Source organism: Fistularia commersonii, chromosome 29 (genome assembly GCF_037954325.1).
Source record: "Fistularia commersonii isolate RoL2024-O1a breed Wild chromosome 29, RoL_Fcom_v1.0, whole genome shotgun sequence".
NCBI lineage: Eukaryota > Metazoa > Chordata > Actinopteri > Syngnathiformes > Fistulariidae > Fistularia > Fistularia commersonii.
In genome coordinates this window covers 10,964,601-10,990,221 of record NC_141312.1, presented here as the reverse complement: position 1 = coordinate 10,990,221, position 25,621 = coordinate 10,964,601, and the positions used below count along the sequence as shown (strand labels likewise).

Sequence of the window (25,621 nt, the reverse complement as noted above, 5' to 3'; positions counted from 1 at the left end):
TCTGCCCCTCCAGATTTCCTCATACAATACCAGAGCTCCTCTCTTGGCATCCGGTCATATGATTTTTCTAGGTCTACAAAAACACAATGCAGCTCCCCCTGTCCGTCTCTGTACTTCTTCATTAGCATTCTCAAAGCAAATACTGCATCTGTAGTACTCTTTCTTGGCATGAAGCAATACTGCTGCTCACAAATGCTGCCTTCTGCTCTAAGTTTAGTTTCCACTACTCTTTCCCATAACTTCATTTTATGGCTTTTCAGCTTTATCCCTCTATAGTTGCCGCAATTCTGCATATACCCATTGTTCTTAAAAAATGGCCACCATCACACTTTGTCGCCATTCTTCAGGCATCTTCTCGCTCTTAAAGATCCTGTTGAAGAATTGAATCAGAGACTCTACCACTGCCTCTCCTAGACACTTCCATACCTTCACAGGTATATCATCAGGACCAACTGCCTTTCAACTCTTCATCCTCTTCAACGCCTTCCTCACTTCACTTTTACTGATATCTGCTACTTTTTGGTCTTCAATAGTCACCTCTTCGTCCCTTGCCTCTTTCATTTTCCACATTCATCAGCTCTTCACAGTAGTTTTTCCGTCTTCCCATCACTCTTCCAGCATCTGTCATTACATTTCCCTTTCTATCCCTAATTACCCAATCCTGTTGTACATAGTTTCAATTTCTTTCCATTGAAGTCTGCACCAATTACCACTCTCTCATCTCTGGCGATATTCTGTATCCCTGCATCATTCCAGAACTTCTCCTCCTCCTCAAACTCACATCCCACCTGTAGGGATAAGCCACGAACAACATTGAGCATCACACCTTCAGTTTCAAGTTTCAGACTCATAAGTCTATCTGACATTCTTCCACCTCTAGGTCGTTCCTAACAAACTCCTCCTTCAAGATAACTCCAACTCCATTTCTCTTCTTGTCACTACCATGATTGTATAACTTAAAGCCTCTAGCCTTACTACCTTTCCAGCTGGTCTCTTGGACACACAGTATATCCTCTTTCCTTCTCTGCATCGTGTCGACCAAATTTTCCCTGTCATAGTTCCAATATTCAAAGTCCCTACTCTCAGTTTCAGACTCTTGCTTTTCCTCCTTACTCTCTGCTTCCTACCACGCCTTCCTCCTCTCCTTTGACCTGAAGTAGCCCAGTTTCCATTGGTTTCTCGAAGGTCATCGGTACCAATGGCGGTCGGTGCATTCAGTGCATTAAATGTGCTGTTGTAACGCAACTACATTCAAATGTATGACACATTTGAAAGTCGAATGGTTGTGGGATACATTTTCCTGAATTTCTGAATAAGACTATTGTATTCCATTGAGAACAGAGGCAAAAAGTCATCATAGTACTGTTAGTGCCATATCACTTGCCTCAATGTCCATTAAATTATTTGAAAGAAATCTGCATTGATGAAAACAGTAGCCCATCAGCTCCCAGGCAAATACTGTGAAGCCCTTCAGTATCTGTGGTATCTCCTCCAGTATCTTGTTATTTCTCTTCTTATTTTACCCTCTTGTAAAATATCTACATAATAACGATTGAAGTCTGTTCAAAGTCCAGAATACAACTACTTACCCTGCCCAAAATAATTCATAATTATGGTTGTAACAGATATTCATGGCAGTGGTGGGAGTTGCTCTACCCTGGACGAGGTTATTATGACAATAACAACAATAATGATAATAATAATAATGATAATAATAATAATCATTATTATTATTGTTGAGTGGTAAGAACATAAAAAATCTTCAGTTTTCTTTCTACGCAAGAATAATCAGTTTTACAAACACTCAGTCTTTGTACCCTTGATTTCTTGTCATATTGTCTATATTATAGTCAGAGCAAGAGACATACTAATCAGAAAATGCAGAGCATGCCTACAAAATTACAAGCTGTGCTCTTTTTTTAATTGGAAATTATCTTCAGCTACTAATTAGTGTCTCGTGAATTATAAAATGACAAGATATTACAGTGGTTGATGTAAAGTTTCAGATATTAGTGAAATTTTTTTTTAGTGCCTTAGAATTCTCTTTTATCGAAGGAAAATTATCTACTGCTTTAAAATAGAAACTGCCCTACAGAACAGTGGACCTTTGAGAAAAACAACACCATCTAAATTACTTCTAGTTTGTATAAATGGTCAGAAAATTCTTTACTTGAAGGGATCATTCACTCAGTTACAATTTGAAACTTAATTTATTGTCTTGTAGGAGCTTGCTTTACTTTGACAAGGGAGCTTGTTTGACAGAGAACTGTATATTATATACATACCCACACAAACATGTGTGTGTATATACCAGTATATGCATGCATACACACACACACACGCACACATACACATACACACACACACACACACACACACACACACACACACACACACACACACACACACACACACACACACACACACACACACACACACACCTGTGCAAAGGGCCAAAGTAAGGTGATGAGGTCTCTTAGTCTCCTAGTCATCTGGACTCCTAAGTTACCAATTATAAGCTCTAAGAAGTAAGGTGTTACGTATAGTGCACTGCCTCAGGAAGAGTTGGAGCGACAACTCAAGGATTAATCAAAGCCACCCTCTTACCAACCTCAAATTCCTTTCTGTTTGTGAAAGTGTCAATGTATGCATGGTTGAACAATTAGTGCTCCTCACTTTTCAGCACTTTGTGACCCAGACTCAGTGAAATATATATTGGAGCAAGAAGCTACTGTTAGTCACAGTGACGATGTGTCTTTATGTTCAGCCAACAATTGCAAGTATAACTTGTTCCCGTAATTATGGATATTTTCAGGAAGTTGTCAGACCTGGGCAGTGATGATTTTAGTTATTGGGATTTAAATTGAGTTAAATTAGGCCAGGTTTTGCACATTTCACATGAAAGAATGCAGAGAAAGATGGCGAGTGCGGTTTTTTAGATTTTGCAGTATCTTCCGGCTCATTTGGGGTGTGTTTTTAACTGAACAGCTACACAGCCGTAGCTTTTGGATATCAATTTTGCCACTTCAACATTTTTATCAATGATCTTTGACTCTGCCTGAGGAGATGCTTGCAGGTGGTGTCAAATTGACAAACAAATCCTGGGGAAGCATGGACTGCCTGACAATACTGTCAAATTTGCTGGGAACACAACACTCTGAGCAGATAGAACAGAGGATGACTCAGGAAAGACAACGGTTGGTTGACTGCGATTTGTATATCAACAAGGCTTGGTTCATCCAACCTTGAGTTTCTCATGGTCAACTGTAAACCTACTTTTATCTGCCACGGGAGTTTACATCCACTATTGTAGCCACAGCCTGTATCCCTCCGGGTACTACTGACGAATTTGCTATAAACAAACTCTATACAGCCATTAGCAAACAATGGACTCCTCAGCCACATGCTGCATTTATAGTTGGTGATTTTGATTATTCAAATTCAAAACAGTGCTTCCAAAATTACACCAGAATGTCTCCTGCAATTCCTGAGCAAACAAAACTCCTGAATCATGTTTACTCAAACATTGGCCAGCAAGGCCCTGGACCGCTGGTCTATTCAAATCCGGAAAAGTTTTCTTTTTTAATTTGTAAATAACACTATTATTTAATTCTTTAATACAATAGCTAGCTTGTGTTGTCTGGTTCTATGAAGTCTGCCTGAGACCTTGAGAACAAACAGAGCAGGCTCCTGTGTGCGACAAGCATTTTATTATTTTTTTAATTTATTGTTGATATGTTTTTGTCATTTCTATTTTGTTAGAATTAAAATGAATGCTAATGAAATGACAAAAATACAAAAAATAAAAAAATAAATATGGATTTCCCACGGATTTCTTATATGAAACAGCAGTAACGTGCAGTACATATGACAAACTTGTTTAAGCTCTCTAGCGTACTGTTAGTGGACTTGTTAAAGTACTGCTGTCTTAAAATCACCTTTTATTTGGGAGTTTTGATAGTATCCCAATACCAGCTACACAAAGCAGTTTCTCTAGTTAATGTTTACCTCTGGTTAGTAATTGATGCTGCAATGCAAATGTATTCGTGTTTGTCATTGTTTGGCAATAAAAATAAATGACTAAAATGAGCAAGATATTGATCAAGACCCAAGGATGTCACTTATCAGACCTCTACAGCTGTTTGTCATGGAACAAGTAGAACCAAGGTAAACCACAAGTAAAATCGTCTCCCAACAGTAATATAATGTAGAACATAGAATCGTATCTCATCAAATAAAATCAGAATGAAAATCTTGCAAAAGTACATAGCAATACATAGAACGTAGATCCTGCAGCTGCACCAAATGCCAATCTATGTAAAATGATAAGAAAAAAATATGACAGGTAAAAAAATGAATAAATAAAATCACAGTAAGCTTTTAAAAACACTATGTAGCATCTTGTTTTGGATCTTGCAAGACTACGTCTACCCTAATAGTATGCATGTAATTTGACTGGTATGGAGCCCATCAAATTTTTGAATTCTTGGTAAAAAAAATATAATAAAACAGAAATCAAAAAAATCAAACGTTTGCCATTGCTATGATTCTGTAGTCACAGCAGTGTTTGTGTGTTGATGAACCTAACAGTGTTTGTTTGAGTGTCTGGGGGATGATAATGGCCTATTACCACAGGTAATGACCCACACACTGCCAATAAACTCTGTGCTAATGAGAACCAGATCATAAAAAGACATTGTATGCTCCATTCTGCTTCTTCTCTTACAAAAAGAACATGTCATATAATGCCTTTCTCTCTTGCATATGTAGCTTTGGTTTTATGTCATGATAGTACATATGTTCTAATGCCTTTTTGAGCTTCATTATTTTTTCCTTGGAAAATAAAGTAAATCCACACCTCACTAAATCTGTAATAATGTTTAGAATTCATACTGCTGAAGGCAATAATCAAAATAAAGAAAAGCTTCTCACCTATGAGAGAAAGTTGTTTGGAGGATCTGGGCTGCAAGTCCATACCATTCTTTAGCCAGAGGAGTTTTGGATTTGGGATGCCATCAGCATGGCAGTGGAGGCTGGCAGGGACACCTGGCTCCTGGGCCTGAGTCTCTGGATATACCAGAATCACTGGAGGAACTGAATAAACAAACAGAAACAAAGAAGGCAGGAGGGGGGGTGGATAATTATACACTGTTTTATGGTATACTGTAATTCCTGTGGGACTGCAGCACAAAAACGAACATGCACAGTGGGAAGGAAGACATTAATTTCTCCATAGTATGGAATATATTTGCATATAATAAGAATCCAAAGAGTCGTACGTGGTTTTTAAATGACCAGAGTTTTGCATCTAATTGATGTTGAAGATACCTACTACTTATGTCCTAATATACATGAACAGATCTGTTTTTTTTATGAAGCTTGAGGCCACTTTAGCCCTTACTACTGGCAACTGGTGTTAAAATCTGATTTGTCTTTCTTTTGGCAAATCCTTTTGTCATGTCGTCTACATGTGCTAAGAAAAAATGCAGATTAAGTTCCTTGGTTCCTAAGTTTCTAAGCTATGGATGTACAATTTAATACGTTAGTTGTTCTTTCTCCCTCAAAATAAAGGATTCATTCTGTTGTCATATATTGACCTCTGTTTTTTTCAGCTCTTAAATTTCAGATTTATCCACTTTTATTCAACTGAATAAAGCCACTTTGTTGCCAAACGCACAGACACAGACCCACACCTACACACAAACATACACATATCAAAATTTACACAACTGTTGTTCCTGTATGTCCTTAGTCACTCTAAAAATCAAAACCTGCAGTTCTTTGCTGTCTAAAACATGCTTCACAGAGAATTTATAACTTGGAGCACATGTTATTATAAAACAAAGAAAATATACTAAGCAGGCACAATTATAGTTCTCCTTACAAAAGCTCAAGATATGTCATCTCTTATTCTACATGTCAGAAAAATTAGATGCATGGTCTTAATGGTATAATTTAGGATTAATTTGGGGTATTGACCACTTCCGTCACAATTTTCCGCCAGATTTTCTCACACAATTTTCCTTCACTAGGAGTAATTTTCTTCTGACTTACTAGATAATAATTAAAGTCATATAAGTCAAATCTGTAAAAAACAAAAATATATGATCCTTTTTTTATTTACAAAAACAAACAAACCTGAATGATAATGATAACAACCGGTAAGCAGGTGAGTAAACATATAAACACACAAATAAAGGAAAATACAAATGAATAAACAAATAAATAAAATGATAACTAGATAAATGCATAAATAAATAAGCAAGCTAGCAAGCAAGCAAGCGAGCAAGCCACTACTGACCATTCACCTGCAGCACATGAGTCTGGTAAAGATCTTCATAGCCATAGGCATGGCAGCTGTAGTTCCCCATGTGGATGGTTGTCACCTTAGTAATGTAAAGAGAGCCATCATCCCCAAAGTCCTGAAATAAAGGGTAGGGAGATTGAACAGTTAAATGAAGGAACACAACAAGTGTATTTGTGAAAGAGCATAGAAAATGATAAAGACAGATAATCAGCAAAGACGAGCAGTGGAAAATCTAGGGGCTATAAGGAATTGGGTGCTGGAAAAAAACACAGGGAGAGGGGGCACAATAGGTGAAAGGAATGGATGTAGCTTGATAGCATACATAAAGTCATTCAGAGGGAAGAGAGGAAGCACACAGCAGGAGGGAGTGATGGTAAAATACGAGTGAGAGAAAAGTGGAATGCAAGAAGAGACAGCAGGGGGAAGAACGGGGGATGTAACAGCGGGGAGTGATGGGAAAAGATGGGAGAAAATGAGTGATGTGAAAAAGTAGTGAGGCCATGAATCAATGGTTCCCCTGTTGAGCTGATGCAGGTGTTAGGGAATTTGATCTTTCTCTCTCTCATTCCTCAGTGTGATAAATGGCAAGGGTTAAAAATATAAAGCTCATTAGGTTGATAAATGGGTGAGGGGAGTTTGTTGGTGCAAGATGCTGAAGCACCAGGGACTACCAGTTTATGGTGGATTAAGGTATTAAATACTTTGCTGTTCCAATAAATGGTAGAGCTATGTTCTATGTTCAGCTGTGTCATAACACAGAATCATATCTATCTATAAAAATAGAAATCACAGCTGGACGTTTCGGCGGGGCTGGGGGGTGGGGTGTTCTTTTAAAGGATAATTTATTTCTCAATTGACAGTCATGCCTACATTAGCACCAAATGACAACAATCACTTTCACACATGCAGCTTAAATGAATTGAAACGAGATAAATGAAAAGGTGTACAGATTACCCTCCTGAAAAGTTTTCTTAAATTTCAACACAGAGATTCTTCACAATTAAGACAATAAATGTTCTTAGACGTGGTTTAAATTAAGAACTGTTCCATAGGCTGTTGAACTTTCGGGTAAATGTTCAATTTTCAGAATTAAACCGTTGACTTTAAATGTTCAAATTACACAGCTCCTCAAAAGCATTTTTTGGAGTAACCGATATTTTTAAAGTGTTGTCTTAAAGTGTTGTCTTTATAAAGCGTTGTCTTAAAGTGTTGTCTTTATACAGAAATAAAGTACTGGAAAACAAACAATAATCCCAAACAAAAAGCAACAAATAAAAAACGACAATGGTGAATCATAAAACCCAGCGAACATGTGAACATTGCAGAAAAGGTTTTTATATTGGCGGGAACTTTGGTGCTGACTGCCAGCAGCAACATTCTATTTGATCCAAATTATGCTTCTAAAATGTAACCAATAACAATGATGCCTTTTTACTCCTTTTTCAAAATAGGACTGATCACTTCTTTATCATGGTATTGTGGAAAAAAAAAAAAAAAAATCAAAGTCAGCACATGTAAGGAACAATATACTTTCCATTTTCATTCACACAAATTTATAACTTATTTCAGACACTAATAACACGATCATTGGTTGACTTACGAATGTTGCACTTGCCTTTTACCGAAAACACATTTTTATGGAAAAAAAAAGAGACAAAACTATGAGTGAGGAAGAGTGAGACTGAAGGTAATAACAAAGGAGAGGTTGAAGGAGAGCTGAGAAATGACATCAATTGTAATGATGGGTTGTTTCTCATATTTAGAATACACTTAAGAGTGCAGAAAGATTCTCATCACTGAAAAATGGAATTTTAGGAATTTAAAGAAAAAAGTGGCAAAAGGTTACTTTTCTTTCCTGAAATACAATCTTCTTAGACACTAAGTGACAAGTCAGTTTAAATGTCTGTGGTTTGTTTTTTGGTTTTGCGTTTTTAAGCGACTCTGCAGAGTTCAACAGTACTTTGAGTGGACTGGCAGATGGAGAGGGTGCAGAAGAGGAATTGCAGTCAAATTAACCTTGGTGCTGTTTTACAGATTTCAGATTTACTAGACGTGAACTGTTTAACTATTTTACTCAGCAAATCGATTGGTTTGTTTTGAAAAAATAGAGGGACATCTCTATGCTTGTAACACCAATAAGCAGAAATTGATTTCTACAAGAATCAGTTTTGTAAATACAATATACAAACATCCAAACAAGCATGTATCTAACCCTCCCCCCCTCTCCCTCAAGAAGTAGCTTTACAAGGTATTGGAATGTATCATATTATATTATGACATAATAAAACACAATGTTCAAAGCTTTTAGCTTTGTTATATGCATTCTTTGACTCATTAAAAGCATGCCCATATGCACTTCTTCTCCTTCCAGCTTTTCCCTTCAGGGGTCGCCACAGCGAATCAACTTTCTTCATCTAACCCTATTCTCTGTATCCGCCTCTCTCATACCAACTACCTTCATATTTTCTCTCACTATGTCCATAAATCATCCCATCACGCATGTGATGTGTGACAACCCATTTTCCTGAGCATCTCATTCTTTCATTAAAGGTAAAGTTCCATGTTCCCAGAGCCACAACGTGAATAGGGATATATTAATTTAAAGAGAGTGCAATAATAATCAAAAAGTCATTGTTGATTACATGAAATTATTATTAGCAATATATGTAGCGGAGTTAAAAAAATATTGTCCAAGTTCTCCCACTTAAAGAGATGATAGAGGCCTGTAATCTTCATCATAGTGCACTTCAACTCTGAGTGACAGAATATGAAAAACAAAATACAGAAAAATCACATTGTCTGATTTTTAATACTCTGTTGTATACCCTTTGTTGGCAATGACAGAGGTCAAACATTTTCTGTAAGTCTTCACAAGGTTTTCACAAACTGTTGCTTGGCCCATTCCTCCATGGAGATCTCCCCTAGAGCAATGATGTTTTGGGGCTGTCGGTCCCTCCAAAGATTTTCGATGGGGGTTGAGATACGGAGACTGGCTAGGCCACTCCAGAACGTTGAAATGCTTCTTAAGAAGCCACTCCTTTGTTACCTGGGCGGTATGTTTGGTATCATTGTCATGCTGAAAGACCCAGCCACGATTCATCTTCAATGCCCTTGCTGATGGAAGGAGGTATTCACTCAAAATCTCATGATCTAATGATACATGGCCACATTTTTTCTTTTCTTTTTACGGATGGTCCCTTTGCAGAAAAACAGCCCCAAAGCATGCTGTTTCCACCACTATGCTTCACAGTAGGTATGGTATTATTTGGATATAACTCAGCATTCTTTCTCCTCCGAACACAAGTTGAGTTTGTCATATGGTCAGATGAAACCAAAATAGAAATTTCTGGTACATTCGCCCAATCCTCTTCTGGATCATCCAAATACTCTCTAGCAAACTTCAAAACAGGCCTGGACACGTCTGGCACTGCAGGATTTGAGTCCCCGGCGGCGTGGTGTTACTCATGGTAGCCTTTGTTACTTTATTGGAGGGTCTGTGTAGGTCATTCAGAAGCCCCCCTGCATGGTTCTGGGATTTTTGCTCACTGTTCATGTGATCATTTTGACCCCATGGGATGAGATCTTGCGTGGAGCCCCAGACTGGGGTGGATAATCAGCGGTCTTAAATGTCTTCCATTTTCAAATAATTTCTCCCACAGTTGATTTTTTTCACACCAAGCTGCTTACCTATTGCAGATTCAATCTTCCCAGCCTGGTGTGGGTCTGCAATTTTGTTTCTGGTGTCCTTTGACAGCTCTTTGGTCTTGGCCACAGTGTAGTTTTGAGTGTGACTGTTTGAGGTTTTGGACAGGTGTCTTTTATACTTATAATCAGTTCATATAGGTGCCATTAGTACAGATAATGTATGGAGGACTAAGGCGCCTCTTACAAAAGAAGTTATGGTGTGTAAGAGCCAGAAATCTTGCTTGTTTGTAGGTGGCCAAATACTCATTTTTCACCATAATTTGCAAATAAATTCTTTAAAAAAATCAGACATTGTGATTCTCTAGATGTTTTTTCCACGTTCTGTCTCTCATAATTGAAGTGTACCTATGATGAAAATTACAGGCCTCTGTCACCTTTTTAAGTGAGAGAACTTGCACGATTGGTGGCTGACTAAATACTGTTTTGTCCCACTGTATATTTTGTGTATGTATCCTTTATCCTTTACCCAGGGCTTCAGTTGAGTAGGAGCAAATCCTATCTCTTCTAGAATGCAAGGTCGACTGGCAGCCAGTTAATCACAGGACAACATGGAGAGACACTGATATTAATTCTCCAATTGACATGTTTTGGCAATTTGGAGTTTTCAATGTGTCAGTGAATCAACCCAGAAAGAAGAAGGCAGAAAACGTATTTTTAAAGTCAGCAATGCCAGCCACCGTGTCACTGAGCCCCGGAAAAATGATAGAATATTATTCTGTTTGTGCTTCAGTGTGGCATGGGACATAATTTTATGTTTGAAACCAGCCCTTTAAGTGTAGTTTCCAAGCCCAGCCTGATCCCAAAAGTCCTTTTTGCCCTACTCAGTTGAGCGAAATTACCGAGAAAGTGCTACCAGTCCATGTCTTGGCAGGTGGGGACTGCCATAATAGACCGCTCGAATGTAATAATTATCACAATCACCAACCAAAACATTTCTAAGAAAAACATGGCATATTCTCACATTGATATCCTCAACGTCCAAGAAGTTAAGTACGACGCCGTTTCTCTTCCAGATGATTGGCGGCCGCAAGGTCCCCTGAATAGCGCAGGTGAGGACAGCACTGAGGCCCACTGTTACAGAAGAGATGCTGATTTGCTGGTCCTCTGTCAGGCTCAGCTGGATAACCTCTGTTAGGGTGTGAGAATGAAGTATGACAATTAGTGCCATAGAAACAATTAGAGAGGTAAGGAGCAAATTATTGTGAGAGGCAAAGAGTAAGTAGTGAATAATGGGGAAATGAACAAAAAGCAGCAGGAAACAGTTGCTGAAACAGTGGCCAAGCTTAATACATTTTAGCCATTTTAGCATCTATGTCATTACGAGTACAACAAAAAGGAAAACCAGCTGCCCAAGACTTAATATATCCCATATGAAAACAGCCACCCAAATACCATTCTTCTCATTAAGGGTCATTTATGTTCATTTACAATGGCAATCTAACGCAATTCACTTTTACAGACAATTAAGAGGTATTCTTCTTTGCTTCTTATGGCACCATAAATCGTATATATTATGAAACTGTTTGGCAAGACACCAATTCTAAAAATCGGATTAAAAAAAAAGTGTTACGCACAATATTGTTTTGACGTTTCAGTTCAAACTGTACTCTGTGTTTTAGTGTGTTGGTGAATCGACAGTTGTGATGGAATGGATTGTGTAAACTCACCATTAGCACAATTATTTTCCCTTATGAGTAAAATGTATGTGCCAAATTTGATCTGTTATCGTATTGATCGTTAATGATCTTCTCAAAATACCTGTCATGTGTCTTTAATGTGTTCAGTACCAAGTTGTTAACCAAAACAATAATGACTTTGTCTTCAATAATTGTTTCTTATCAATAAATAGTGTGTTAAAACTGAACGAGGAACATGGTGATTAACAGTTAACGAAACGCAGCGCCAGCATGCAACCTTTAAATGTTATATTCAATCAAGCATGTTAAACCGAAGCAACACTTGTGAGGAATACAGTTTTTCTTTGCAGGAATATAAAATTAAGTCAAATTTACAATGCCAAATTTAACAAAATACATAGGAATTCAATCATTTAAAAAGACAGATGGCAATTATTTTCTTCTACTGAAAAGGCAATGCTGGTTTTATGAGAAAATTAAATCACCAGAAACTGGTGTCCTATATTTAGAGTGATTCCAAATGTTATTCTATCTTGGAATTAAAGGGATAATTAATAGCACAGCCGCAGTGTCGGTTTGCATTTCGTGCCTCATAAAATGGTACCGGTAAATGATAGTTCAGGTATTACCTTGTTCAGTGATATATAAGAGGTACTTCTTGGGTGACAGTTGAGTAATAACAGAATGCCTTTGGACAAATAAAGTTATAATTCAGCATTGATTGAGACTGAGCATCATGTGAATGAATACCAGATGACATACATACTGTAAATCTGACACAGCTTAGAGGGAAAGTTTCAGGTTGGTCCTGTGAATTTCCTGTTACCAGCTCAATTTGATTTGAACACTATCCTCTGGAATCTTTCTTGTGCAGTTTGCTACAATTTTGTTTTATAGTGGACTGTTCAGATGTAAAATCCATTGCACCACAGACCTACCTCATATCTGATGTACAAAGATAGCTCTCAACTTTTGTACCTCTCACCTTAGAGCAACTGGTTTAGAGAACACAAATTGACGTACTGCAGCAATGTGGGAATATTGAGCAGAACCAACTCAAGAAATGGTGTTGGTTGCCTCATGTCCATTTTGAGAATATTTGGGATGAGAAGGTTTAACATATTTACAGCTGGGTTAGATCAAAAGTCTTTGACACCATTACAATGTTGCACAATCTTGCAGTGTGTCTGTAACTGTTTCTTTCTTTTTTTTGACAAACTGAAGTTCCACCTGCAAATTCTGTCACCTTGATTCAGTGCTCAGTTTTTACCACAATATTTAGATCTTCTAAAGACTTTCAGTAGCTTGGAATGTATGATATTTGGCATATAGTATAACAACCTATATATGATACATGGTATGGTATGTGGCCTGTATTAAAGTGACATTGATCTGAGTGATCCCTGATGATCCACTACTGTCGTTATGTATCACACATAACATATAAACAGTGAACTAGCAGTCCTTAAAATCAACATTTGATCATGTGAAAACCAATTTCAGCTGAATTTTGAATTGATCAAAATGTATCACGATGGGGTGGGACATGTTTGTGTCACAAGCTCCAGATTTCAATGTCCGGACTCTGGACTCTTCAGCTGCTCTATCCATCTTGCCCACTCAATACAACTACTTTCAATCTCCCGATTATACTCACCCAAACCTGATCACAACAATCATGACCAGTAAAAAGACATAAGCCTCAGACTCATGCAGTTGCCATTGCTCACACTGCCAGGTTCTGCATCAGTTTTTGCACCTTGAGGTGCAAGGCTGTCCATTGTTTCTTGTGACTATTTTCCTGGTTCTGACCCTGCCTGTCCCTGGCTGGCCTGCTTAATCTGTTTTCCTTGTCGGTTTTTTCGTCACCTATTCCTGTCTTTACGGTCAACCAATAAAGGGCAATGAAATAAAGATCCAGTGGTCCATTGTGCTGCAAATTATGTAATATGAAAATCTAAATTCGTGGTTGTTTAAAAATAGATCTGTAGGACTGGACAATTTCTGAAAATTCTTAACCTCCTCGGAATCTCATGGAGAGAGCATTTCAGCCACAATTGGACAGCTCTGAGTCCAGTGCTTAAGAATCTGTTTCTGACGAGAGGGCTATAAACCAGGGCACCTTGCAAAATATTCAAAGTAATGTTTCAGTGAGACCTGGAATTGTAGACCAGCTTGGAAAGAAAACACACCAAATTCATGAACTGTAAATGCAAGTCTTACTTTGTAACTTAACATGCCCTCGGGACAAAAAGTCCAGGAAGCCTCAATACACTGTGCCAACAACCATTGGCAGCAGTCATGCAACTACATCTAAGTAACTGCACACGCAGTGCAGCTGCTTGGATGTCATTGGTCTCAAGAAAGATCTGTGTCATGTATGATGGAATCAAAAATCATTAAAAAAAGCCCCTCAAATCAACATTCTCCTAAGATCAGCCATAGGCCAGTCCATTACTATCCAATCCAAACAATGCCACCTCTGAGTGGAGCACTAATCTGAACTATGCCAGTGACAACAAAGTCTTGGATGCAGCAGTCAGCTGCATGGCATGCCATCCTGTGTCCAAGGAGCTTGACAAAGAACAAACTTTGGTGGAGGTTAGCAACACCATCAACAACCTAACCAGTAGAAAAGCACCATGCCACAGATGGCCCCACAGATGGAGTTCCCAAGTGTTGGAAGCTGGCTTTTCAAGATGACCTCAACAAGATCCTCTGTCTGTGTTGGAGCAACATGCAACATGCAAATATTGTCATTGTCTACAAGGGGCAAAGGAGACAGGAGTGTCTGACAACTACTGTGGGATTTCTCTCCTTAGCATCCCTGGCAAATTATTTGCTCGAGTTGTATTGAGCAAGCTTCAGGTCCACAGTGAAAAGATATGCCCAGAAACTGAAGCTGGGCTCAGAGCAGGAAGGTGTACCAGAGACTCATTGACTTGACAAAAGCCTTTGACCTTGTGAGCAGGGAGCAGGAGTGGGCTTGTCAGTAGCATTGAATGTATATATTGTCATCCCTCCTATGCATCCTGCACTGACATGCAACTCACTGTCCAGTTTGCTGTGTCCACTTCACTCCCTTTCAAAATCTGCTGTGGTATTTAGCACCATTGTGTGTTGATATCCACAGTTTGTGGGATTGTCTATTCTCTCCTTTTGCGTCAAGCCTTGATAACACTGACTGAGGGTGACTACAGAACCATAAGAACAGAGGGCAAACTGTATATGACTGTAAACCAAATCAGAGGTGAGATCTGTCACCGTTAACTGATGATGCAGCAATACTGACACGGACCAATTCACCCATACCAGCTTGCAATTTGGCCTGATCAGCCTTAACAACAGTAAGATAAAACAAGATACAGACCCCGCCCATGGATCTCCATTAACAAGTACACACAGGAGGCTGTGTATAGTTTCACCTACCTTGGATCCACCATCACAAGCAATCTATTGGTAGTTTCCATTCTCGGAATTAAACAAATGAATGATGGAAGAATTTCAAAGGACCTCCTTTATTTGGAACTGGCTTTTGACAAAACGCCTACTGGCCAACCTCAGCTTCACTATAAAGAAATTTGTAAGCAAGATCTCAAGTGCCTCAAGTATAGTAGTATATCAAAAGAATTTCATATTGTCCATAAAGATGTTACAGTATTTTCTCGAATACAAACTGAGTATATCATGTATCTTTCGTTGCTCTGTATCTTATTCCCACACAAGTACTAATCTTCCTCTCAATTCAAGAACTTAAGCTCTCTCTCTGAGAGTTCTGGCATAGTGATTATTCATGAGGGATGAGCAATCATCATCCAGCTCATTAATCACTTTTGCTGGAGATCCTTAATCTCCTCTGCTGGTACAGAGGAATCCAGCACCACTCTTCAGCCACAGGGAATCTTAAAATCTTAAACGTTAAGAAAAAAAAAAAGAATTTCACCCACTTACTGTAAATTGTAATAATTTATCTGTATATATGTTCATAACTGTGCAAGATTTGATAACAGCTACATGTACAATATTTCTTAATTTTTTCATACTCTTGTCCACTCCTTATCTTTCACTTGGTACTGAAGACCTTAAGACACTTTATAGTTTTCACTTGTTACTTAAGACACATTGTTTATTTGTATTTCTTATTCTCCTTTTTTTTTTACTGTTTATACAATTTTCTACAATTATTTATTATTGTTACATTTTTCTTGCAACTCTGGCACAATAATTTCCTTCGGGATAAATAAAGTTGTTCTTAGTCTTATTCTTATTCTTATTGCATATTTAACTTTCACTTCCTTCCAGCCTTTCTCTTTTCTTTTTTCCTCTAATGACTTGTTTGCATCTTTGGTTATAACTGTCTTTATGTTTTACTCTGCCTGTCAGTCCCATCCTGCAGCTGACACTTTCTTGTTCATATGGTCCGTTTTATCTACTTATGTTACACTTAGTGTCCCCATCTGACTTTGTTTTTTTTGTGATAGTAAAGCCATGCTTCTGTCTCTTTTTAATGTTCCTCTACACAAGAAAAAGATGCCATATTGTGGTCTAAAATTTTAGACAAAGGTGAAGAAAAAAAACGGTATGAATGGTAAAAAGGAAAGACCCATTCAGACTGTCTTAATTTGCAAATTGCATAGATTTGAAAAGAAATGTGTTATTTCCCCCCTTCAAATACATTTCACTCCAGACTGAGCTGGTAAAAGCCCTTTCATAAACAGTTTGCAAGAGAAATACACTCACATGCAGTCTATTTTTCAAGAGCCAGAGGAAAATTCAATTTCATCTTCTACTAAATCGTGACACAGATTTGTGTGTGTGAATGTGTGTGTGTGAGAGTGAAAGAGATTCGTAAATGAAAACTCGAAGCAAACAAACAAACCAAAACCAGATAACAACTGGTAAATAGCTTAGACATTGATGCAGAAAAAAAAAAACAAAAAAAAACAGAAAAGGGCTGCACTGTGGACACTGTGAAAGCCCTTGTCATACAGCAGTTTGCCAGTGACAAATACACACACAGGTGGCATCAGCCATCATTTTTGGAATGGTCTGCCTGGCCAATAGTATGCCAGCAATGGACAGGCAGAGGCTGGGGAGACTGATGGGAAAAGCCAACCCTGTCTGGAATGCTCCCCAAACTCAGTGGAGGTGGTGCAGGGGTGAGAGAGATAAAGCAAAACGATCATATCTGGTGGACAACCTGTACCACCACAAGATACCATCACAGCACTGAGCAGCTCCTTAAGTGACTGACAAACATTGTAAATGTCTGCAAGAGGATCTCTCTTTAGACAGCATTGGTCCTCATGCCAGGTGCAGTATGACAATTGCCATTTCAAGGATATAGATAGATTGACATAGGGAACATCATAAGGAAATAGCAGGAACACACACAAATGTCACCATTGTATTACCTTCAACTTGCAAATGCGTTTCCAAAGAATAAGAATAAGAATAAGAATAAGAATAAGAATAAGAATAAGAATAAGAATAAGAATAAGAATAAGAATAAGAATAAGAATAAGAATAAGAATAAGAATAAGAATAAGAATAAGAATAAGAATAAGAATAAGAATAAGAATAAGAATAAGAATAAGAATAAGAATAAGAATAAGAATAAGAATAAGAATAAGAATAAGAATAAGAATAAGAATAAGAATAAGAATAAGAATAAGAATAAGAACAACCTATTCAGTAGTCCTTGTCAGTTTCCAGGTTTTCTTCTGAACAATGGTCGTGCTTCTTGCCTACAGTCTTAAATGCAAAATGGGCGTACAATATACTATACATTCCTTCTATCTTTCCCATTGTTTAAAAAAGAAATTGAATGAAGGGAAGTTATGAAGCTAATCTCTCCTGAGATTCTTCACTGTATGAGATGAAAAACTACTAAGAGACTGTTACAAAAAACACACTTCTGCTCTTTCCACTGAAAATACATTTTTCTGATAGGGTTGGCCAAATGGATTTTCTTGTTTTGAAGCCCTTTAGTCCTGCAAAGGAAGCAAATAGAAGAGATTCATGCCCTTCAGCAGACCTCAGCCTCTGCCCTCCAGGAACTGTACCATGACTTGACCTGAGGGTCCATCTGAATAAAGTTACTGCCAAAAAAAAGATGAGCTCTGTTTATCTGGATGAGCAACGTGTATGCATTTTATGTATTAGTCTCCAAGATTTTTTTTTTGCAGTATACTGACTTTATAATGTATATTCAAAGTATCACTTAAAAAACTGAAAGTCCCCTTGCTATGACTACCATTCTTTCAATGAATCCCATTTACCTTCTCGCCTGTTATAATTGTGATGGTCTGTCCCGCCATAATTCACTGATTTCTAGTCAAAGCTTGAGAAAAATGTTCCTGCAGCACAATGATTTTTGTGCCCCCCCCCTCCCGCAAACTAGCATCTTACACCGTCATGTCATGTTCTTGACAAATACAGGGGCCTCTCTAGTTTGACATTGCAGTCTTTTCGTTTTGGGGTCTTACTTTTTTCTCTCTTTTGGTGGATTCCATTTTCATATCAACGTGAGTGCCTGTGGTTGAGCCAACATGTTCTAAGCTTCTATTCAGCCTTCTTTAACCAATAGAAGGCAGTCTTGACCCCTCCATGATCTGATGATGAATCCCATGAAGCAGCTGAGTTTCATTGTTAATGCTTTTTAATAATTCCTTTTCCCAGAGGACACAATTGCAACAGTTGACGCTTAATATATTTATGGATGCTACATTTACTTCATAATATGAAGAGTTCTTACTTGTGAGCTTTGTCGTTCAGTCTATATTGTTGCCAATGTGAAAAGGGAAGGCAGATATAATCAACATATTCCAATCCCAATTGGTAAACACATTCATGTTTTATTTGGGATTCTGGATACTTAATTAATCCATTGCGGAAAATCGTTCCCAAAATTTACCCATCATGGATGAACCATGAGCAGCAGCCACCCTCTTATCATTGCCCTTTTGTGCTGCAAGATGCTACTGTTTACTTAATTCAAGTGTAGATGAGCATATATGTGGCTGGGTGTATAACTTCATATGTATGGTGATTTTTTTTCTGCCTTGTGCATTGTAATACTTTCTGATTGCTCTTTATCCAGTCTCATCAAAAGATGGTACCAATAAAGTTATCTACAAATGTGAAATATGATGGGTGGCTGCAATAAAAACGAAATTTCAGGAGAGTAAGATCTGGAAAAATAATCAAAGAAAAAAGCCTTTAGGCTGAACTCTTTTTCCTGTGAAGGTGTCACATGCCGGTCAAGGAGGTGAAGGAAGTCATACCTGTAGTTTTAAGTAACAACAGCCTTTCTGGGTGTGTCGATTCAGTGTCCGAGCATGACAATTTACTGACAAGACCCATCTACGACAGTCAAAAATACAATGGATTACATACAGTTGATTTTGTCCGAAACAGACAAATCATGTTCAGTTATGACTGATTAATAGATGTTTTTGTGCTCACATAAAATCATTACAGATGACTTTATTCCTCTAGCTATTTTAATGAAAACATCAAATTCCATCGAAATCATAGAACTTTTCATTCTGATATTGAGCAACTACTCTACATCAATAAATTTCTCAATTGTTTGCATCATATGGTGATTTTAGCCTGTCTAAAATCTGCACAAAAAAAACTCAAAGCTTTGAATCAAGTTGGATGGATTATGTTTTAATAAGTCTGGGTTCAGAAGGATACTTGTGCCGAAGGAGATATTTTGAAACACTGCAGTGAGTACAGACGTCTTAGTACGTCTGGAGAATCAGGCAGCACTTCTGAGGATAAGGACTCGTAATATTTGGGAGTTTTGCGTTTATACCATGAATTCTCTAGGTTTCATTTTATCTCTCTCTTGTCAACGCTCAACTAAACCAGTGAATACTTCAGGTTTTCAAAGGTAACTGAACAAATATTTTGTCTTTGGAATTGTTGAGTCACTGAACAGTACTTGCTCTTACTGTGAGTATTATAATGGAAAACCATTTTATATAAAGAGAGAGTGCAGATTATCTGTAAAGAAAATGCAATTGTTACAACTGTAGATGCTTTCCTGGCGGGGGGGGGGGTATTCATGTCTTTCAGTAATTAAACAAGTTCAGTTTCCAAAATAAGATTTATCAGACAATATGAAACTTTATGGTTATCTCACCTCAAAATTTGGGATAAACAATCTTTGAGCGGTGTAAATCATAGGATTGAGTTTGAAAAGCTTGAAGCTGCTGGACAAAAAGCAAAAGTGGCAACGTCTTATAAAAAGGTTAAGACAAGGACATCATTCCATTGATGACCTAAAGGCTAAGACCATTCAAATATTTAGAGAAGTGATCAAATCTTATCAGTGTGGTCCTGGAGGAAAAATATAAGAATGCTGGAAGTATAAGCAAGTGCTAGTGCTCCCAATGGGAATGGCAAACCGGACAAAAGTATCGGAGTGTACTGTATACCATTCAGCATAGTGAGAATACACTGACCTTTACATTGGGGAAACAAAACAACAAGTGCACAAATGCTAGGACCAAACACAGCTCTTGAGATGATAACCCAGTAGTCCATGTAAAAGGAGTGTTAGAGTTTTTTCTCTATATTCATAGCTATGTTATTTCGACTACTCAACGAGACTCCTTTCAAGACAGTCAGTCCCACATCTTTGGAAGAGCGAGGGGTATGAGAAGTCATTTTTTGACTTTTGAGACATCGTTTAAAAGAGGAAATGGCCTTTAACAATATTTCACATTGCTTCTTTGAGGTAGGCTAACTCCTGCTTCCTATAGGACTAATGTGATCTGAGTGGCTCAAATGTTGAGGGGGTGGGTAAAAAAATTCCCAGTTGACCAAGGTGACCCCCATTCAACAGCCCTAACAAGTAACCGAACTGGCTCTGCAGGGGGCTCCGGACTCCTTCAATGCTGTCTACTAGGTGGATCCACAAGTCTTTGTTTCTCTAGGTTCAACCCCTTTTGTGGTTAAAAAGTGCAAAATCACCACAGTTTGTTTGGAAAGGTGACACTGCTTGATGAGCACTGAAATATCTTAAAGAAATTGTCAGGTCCAGCTCTCTTTATAGAATTTATTTTCCACTTATTAGATGACATGACAACAGCTGCACTTTGTAACACTCAAATACTTACTGGATATTTTTGAGGAAACTGATAATACTTATATATCTTACAGATTCTGAAAAAAGGATGGAATACACCATTGGAATCAAGTACCAAGGAAATAGACTTTAGTCCAAACTGCATGTATACTATTGTATGCTGGGAACGTAAAATCTCCATGCGATACACAATATGGCCAAAAGTATTTGCTCACCTGCCTTGACTCGCATATGAAATGGAATCCCATTCCTAATCAATAGAGTTCAATATGATGTTGGTCAACCCTTTGAAGCTAGGATAACTTCTTCTCTTGTGGGACGGCTGGCCACAAGGTTCAGGAGTGTATTTATGGGAATTTTTGTCCATTCTTCCTGAAGCACATTTGTGAGGTCACACGCTGATGTTGGATGAGAAGGCCTGGCTCTCAGTCTCCGCTCTAATTCATCCCAAGGGTGTTCTCTGGGCGGGCCAGTTAAGTTCATCCACACCAGACTCTGTCATGCATGTCTTTATGGACCTTGCTTCCTGTTGGAAAAGGAAGGGGCCAGCTCCAAACTGTTCCCCCAAAGTTGAGAGCATGGAATTGTCCAATCCCAACTGGATTTGTTGCACAGGTGGCAACCTATCACAGTTCCACACTCGAATTCACTGAGCTCCTGAGGGCCACCCACTCTTTCACAAATGTTTGTAAAAAAAAAAAAGGCCTGCATGCCTTGGTGCTTGATTTCATACAACTGTGGGCATGGAAGTGATTGGAGAACACCTGATTCTGATTATTTGGACAGGTGAGCAAATACTTTTGGCCATATATTGTGGATGAACTTACAGTGCCAATGAGGCTGCACAATATAAAGAAAGCAGAACCATATGATCAATAGAGATGCAACCTATTTAATTTCCTGAAATAGGACTTGAGATCCTTCACCAGCAAGGCGTTGTTCCATATCATTCACCAATCTTGAATGCAAAGTGGTTCCATCAGTGTGAGATGGAGTATTCTATTAAGGTGTGGCAACAAATGGGGATCTACAGTATGGTGTGTAGGCTTTTCCTTTTCCTTTGGGTCTCCTTTGAATCAATCCCTCCCCACTCTCTGTAATGTGTGTGCCAGGATCAACTCCTGGTGGCTAAAGTGGTGAGTGCTTCTTCCCCTAAAGTATTCATCTGAGCTAATTGCCATGCTCTGAGCCAATATGCTTCAGATTTAGTGAGGTCCTTTCTCTAATCTCCCAGTCATGGTGTTTTGCATGTTGGTGTATTTTGCTTCATGGAGATGACAATTTTCTTGATGTTGACTCTGAATCTCACCTTTCCATCCTCTTCATTTATTGCTATGACTGAGTTGTATTGCTCCTGGGTAGATGTTAGGTAGGGTTGGCTGATTTCAGGGCATTTATGAACGTCTTTCAAGTCAGGATATAATCCATGTTGTTTCTTATGTTGTGCCCGGGACTTCTCAGTGTCCATCTCCTTCATTTGGACAGTCTGAACCAGGTGTTTCCAGTGTTGAAGTTGTTGCTTTGCCACCCTGCCAGATGTTCTCATCTCATTTGAAGTTCCCAGGCCAAATGTTCTAATGTTGTTCCCCGCCTTTTCATAGAACCCATCCAGTTCTTGTTCACTTCCGTCACTTCTGGGAGCATGTACTTGTATGATGTTTATGTCAAAAGGTTTATCTTGAAGCTTGATCAAGATGACTCTATCAGAAAAAGACAAAAATCCTCTCAGTGTTTTTGCATGGTTCTGGTCCAGGATGGCTCCGACTCCTCTTCTGTCATGTTGACTCCCCTAGTTATGGTCAGATACCCATCTGTAGTTGTTGTTTGGCCTACATTGGTCCACCTTTCTTCTGTGAGTCCCAGTATGTTGACACCAAATATGTGCATTAAGGCGAGCTCAGCTATATGAAGCAAATCTTCAGCCTTGCAGGCTCCTACCCTATCAGAGAGGTGATGTTTCATGTCCATAGGTATTGAACCACACTTTTTCTGGTTCCCAAGGAGGCTAATAAATCCCTCCACAACTAGGATCACTGGGACAGACAGATACCCCCAGCTCAATAAGTTCTGCAAATGAACAAAGTTCTTTTGAAGTGCTGATTTTTTTTGTAAAGTGACAGAAAGAGAAAAGGATAATTTACTCCTACAATGAGATCAGCTGAAATGTCAATCAACTTAAGAGTCAGGATTGTTTCCTTGCCAGAACAGGAGTTAGAGGAGAGCGATAAAAGCTGACGTCATAATGTGCTGCAATAACAGCCAGGGGCTAATGGAAAGGAATTATTGCACATGGGAAATGGTTCCTGCTTTTGGTACTCACAGGTTGCAAAGTGAAGAGAAAGAAGCAAAATAAAGATAAAGCATACTGAAGATTGGCAGCAGGGTAAAGCTAATGTGGCCTAGTTCCTGAGTTGATCCTGATTTCTATAGTGAATTAGCGACATGAAGTTAAAATTCAAGTAGTGGAAAAGAAGAAAAAGACAGATGACAAAGAATTCAGAAGCAATATTCTATAGCATTATTTAATATGATAATATGACGGTTTTTATCAAGACAAAATGTGGCTAAATCACGAGTCATTTTCAAGGTGCATTGGACTTGCAATATGTTTGGTCCATTTTCCTCCTTTCCTCAATGAAATTCACCATTTTATGTTTTGATGACACATATCCATAATCTATTTCTTCTTGGGAAAGAGAAAAAAAATTCTCTAATTTCTTACTATATGTTTTAATTATTCAACAAAACTTAAATGTATTGATAATAAATAAAATGTATTTATGTAGCACAAATTCATGACATAGTTGTCTCATTACACTTTATATATGGGATAGATCTGGACAGTGACGTGCAGTCAGTAGAGGCAGGGGAGGCCGGGCCTCACCTGCCATCATGGAAAGAAAAAAATGTAAAATGAAAAAATAAATTAAATGGTTATATTTATTCTTTAATTTTTATTATAAAGTTATTTTCCACATAGCTTCACTACTTTCAGTTTTTTTTTTTCAAAATTGCCAAAAAAAATTCACATTCACCATTCAAATATGAAGAAGAGATGTGCGGTGACATGGCAACCAGCTGAGCCCACTCTGGAATGATTCTGCTAACTGTGCTGGCATGCTATGCAATTAGACCATATTGCTGTCTCTGTGGATGTCACTATTAAAAGACACACTTTTAATATATGACCTAAATTTTCATTGTTTTGCTGATGTGTCAAATGTTTTCGTCAACAACTGTAACGTGTTTCTTGTGTTTCTCGTAATCATTAAGTGAGGCACGCAGTGACGGTGCCTCATGGTAGGGGGCACCGCTGATCCCAGGGATCCTTCTTACTACTCGGCTACAGAATAATAGAATTAGCAATAGCAAGCTACAGTAAACAGTTAGCAAGTCAAATGCAGGCATCCAGCTATTTTTTGCCGATCTCATCGGGCTGTATAGCTCACAAACGGTGAGGGATGAATGCAAATCTCCTTGGCAGCCTCTAAACTTTTTGTCCCAGAAGGATCTCATTCAAACTGTTCCTGATGCGACAAAGTTGCTCCGTTCCGGCTACGACAGCATCAGTGGAGCGCTCATTCTCTGCACCGAAAATACTCAAAACATACAGTCGGAACAAGACCGATCAAGGACCACTGCCTTCACTGGTAGCGATTTCCATATAGACAGAGATACTTTTAAAACTGAAGAAAGAAACAGAAGACTTCTACAATCAAGCTATCGATGCTTCAGAAGGAGCGGCGCATGGACTTCATTTATAAGGAAAGGTAAGAGACAATAACGTTTTTGTACATGTGCTTTTTCATATGCTACAGTTTGTTTATGTAAAGAATGCTGATATGATATTTTAAACAAAACACGTCAACTGGTGGCAATGAAATGGTGAATAAGTCACTCTGTAGGGTTCATGTGTTTGTAAATCTGACGGTGATGATGTCAGTGCCTCACCAGCCATGAGCCTCACTGCACCTCACTGGATCTGGACCACCCTGATAATTATAGAGATCCAACTTTCCCCGTGATTAAGCATTTACCTGTCAGAATCTTGAAAAGATCAATGCTCGATGGGATTGCCTCATATCTTGACTGGTCGGAATGAAAAGGTGAGCGAGAGGGTCAGACAGAAAGAGAAAGAAAGAGAAAGAGAAAACCACAGTGATAGAATGCAAGACTGTGATGGGACAGTATGGAGGGTTTGTGAAGTACAGCCACAAATGCTGATGGATCTATTATTATTGCTACCAGTACTGATAAAGTCACATGAATAATAGCTTTATCCTGACTACTTAGATTATTTTAACCACTTAACCACCATAATGTCAGAAAGAAAGAAATATGAATAAATTATATAAATAGAAAAGGGAGAAGATAGCAAGTCAAAACAATCCAGGAATAGATAGACAACAATTAGTAAATATTCTTGTAAAACTGCAATATGAATTATTTGGAATAATTATCAAATACATAATTTATAAAGAAATATATGATAAACTCGAGCTTTGTTTAAATGTATTGTAAAAAAGATGATTAGGCACAACAATGCATGTCTTCAATGCATCTTTTGGAACTGTTCATTTTGTGTGGTGTTGCAGCCAACCATACTACTGCTACTAAAAATAATGATCATAAGAATAATAACATAAAAAAAAAATCATACACAGAATGAACACACAATGAATGTAATGAATAAAATACAGATCTACAATTTCACTTGTTCGCACATGTGCTTTGAGGTGTACTTCTTAATTTTTAAGCTCCAGTTGTGTAATTTTTTCTTTAAAATATGCTGTGTACCTTATATACCCTTGTAAAATGTATTACAAAAACGTCAGTGGGCACAATGTAGTGTGTTCTTGTTTCATTAAT

The 25,621-nt window shown here is 38.2% G+C and overlaps 1 protein-coding gene across 4 annotated transcripts in view; it reads right to left on the bottom strand.

Moving 5' to 3' along the window:
- The window catches only part of fstl4 (follistatin-like 4), a 141,011-nt gene that overhangs the window by 19,196 nt on the left and 96,194 nt on the right, over nucleotides 1–25,621 (bottom strand). For all 4 annotated transcript variants that reach the window (XM_086177008.1, XM_086177010.1, XM_086177011.1 and 1 more), the window contains exons 7-9: nucleotides 10,974–11,140; nucleotides 6,302–6,422; nucleotides 4,933–5,094 (exon numbers count right to left, since the gene is read on the bottom strand). In XM_086177008.1, coding sequence (XP_086033134.1) covers nucleotides 4,933–5,094; nucleotides 6,302–6,422; nucleotides 10,974–11,140 — 450 coding nt within the window. The remainder of the gene's footprint in view (nucleotides 1–4,932; nucleotides 5,095–6,301; nucleotides 6,423–10,973; nucleotides 11,141–25,621) is intronic.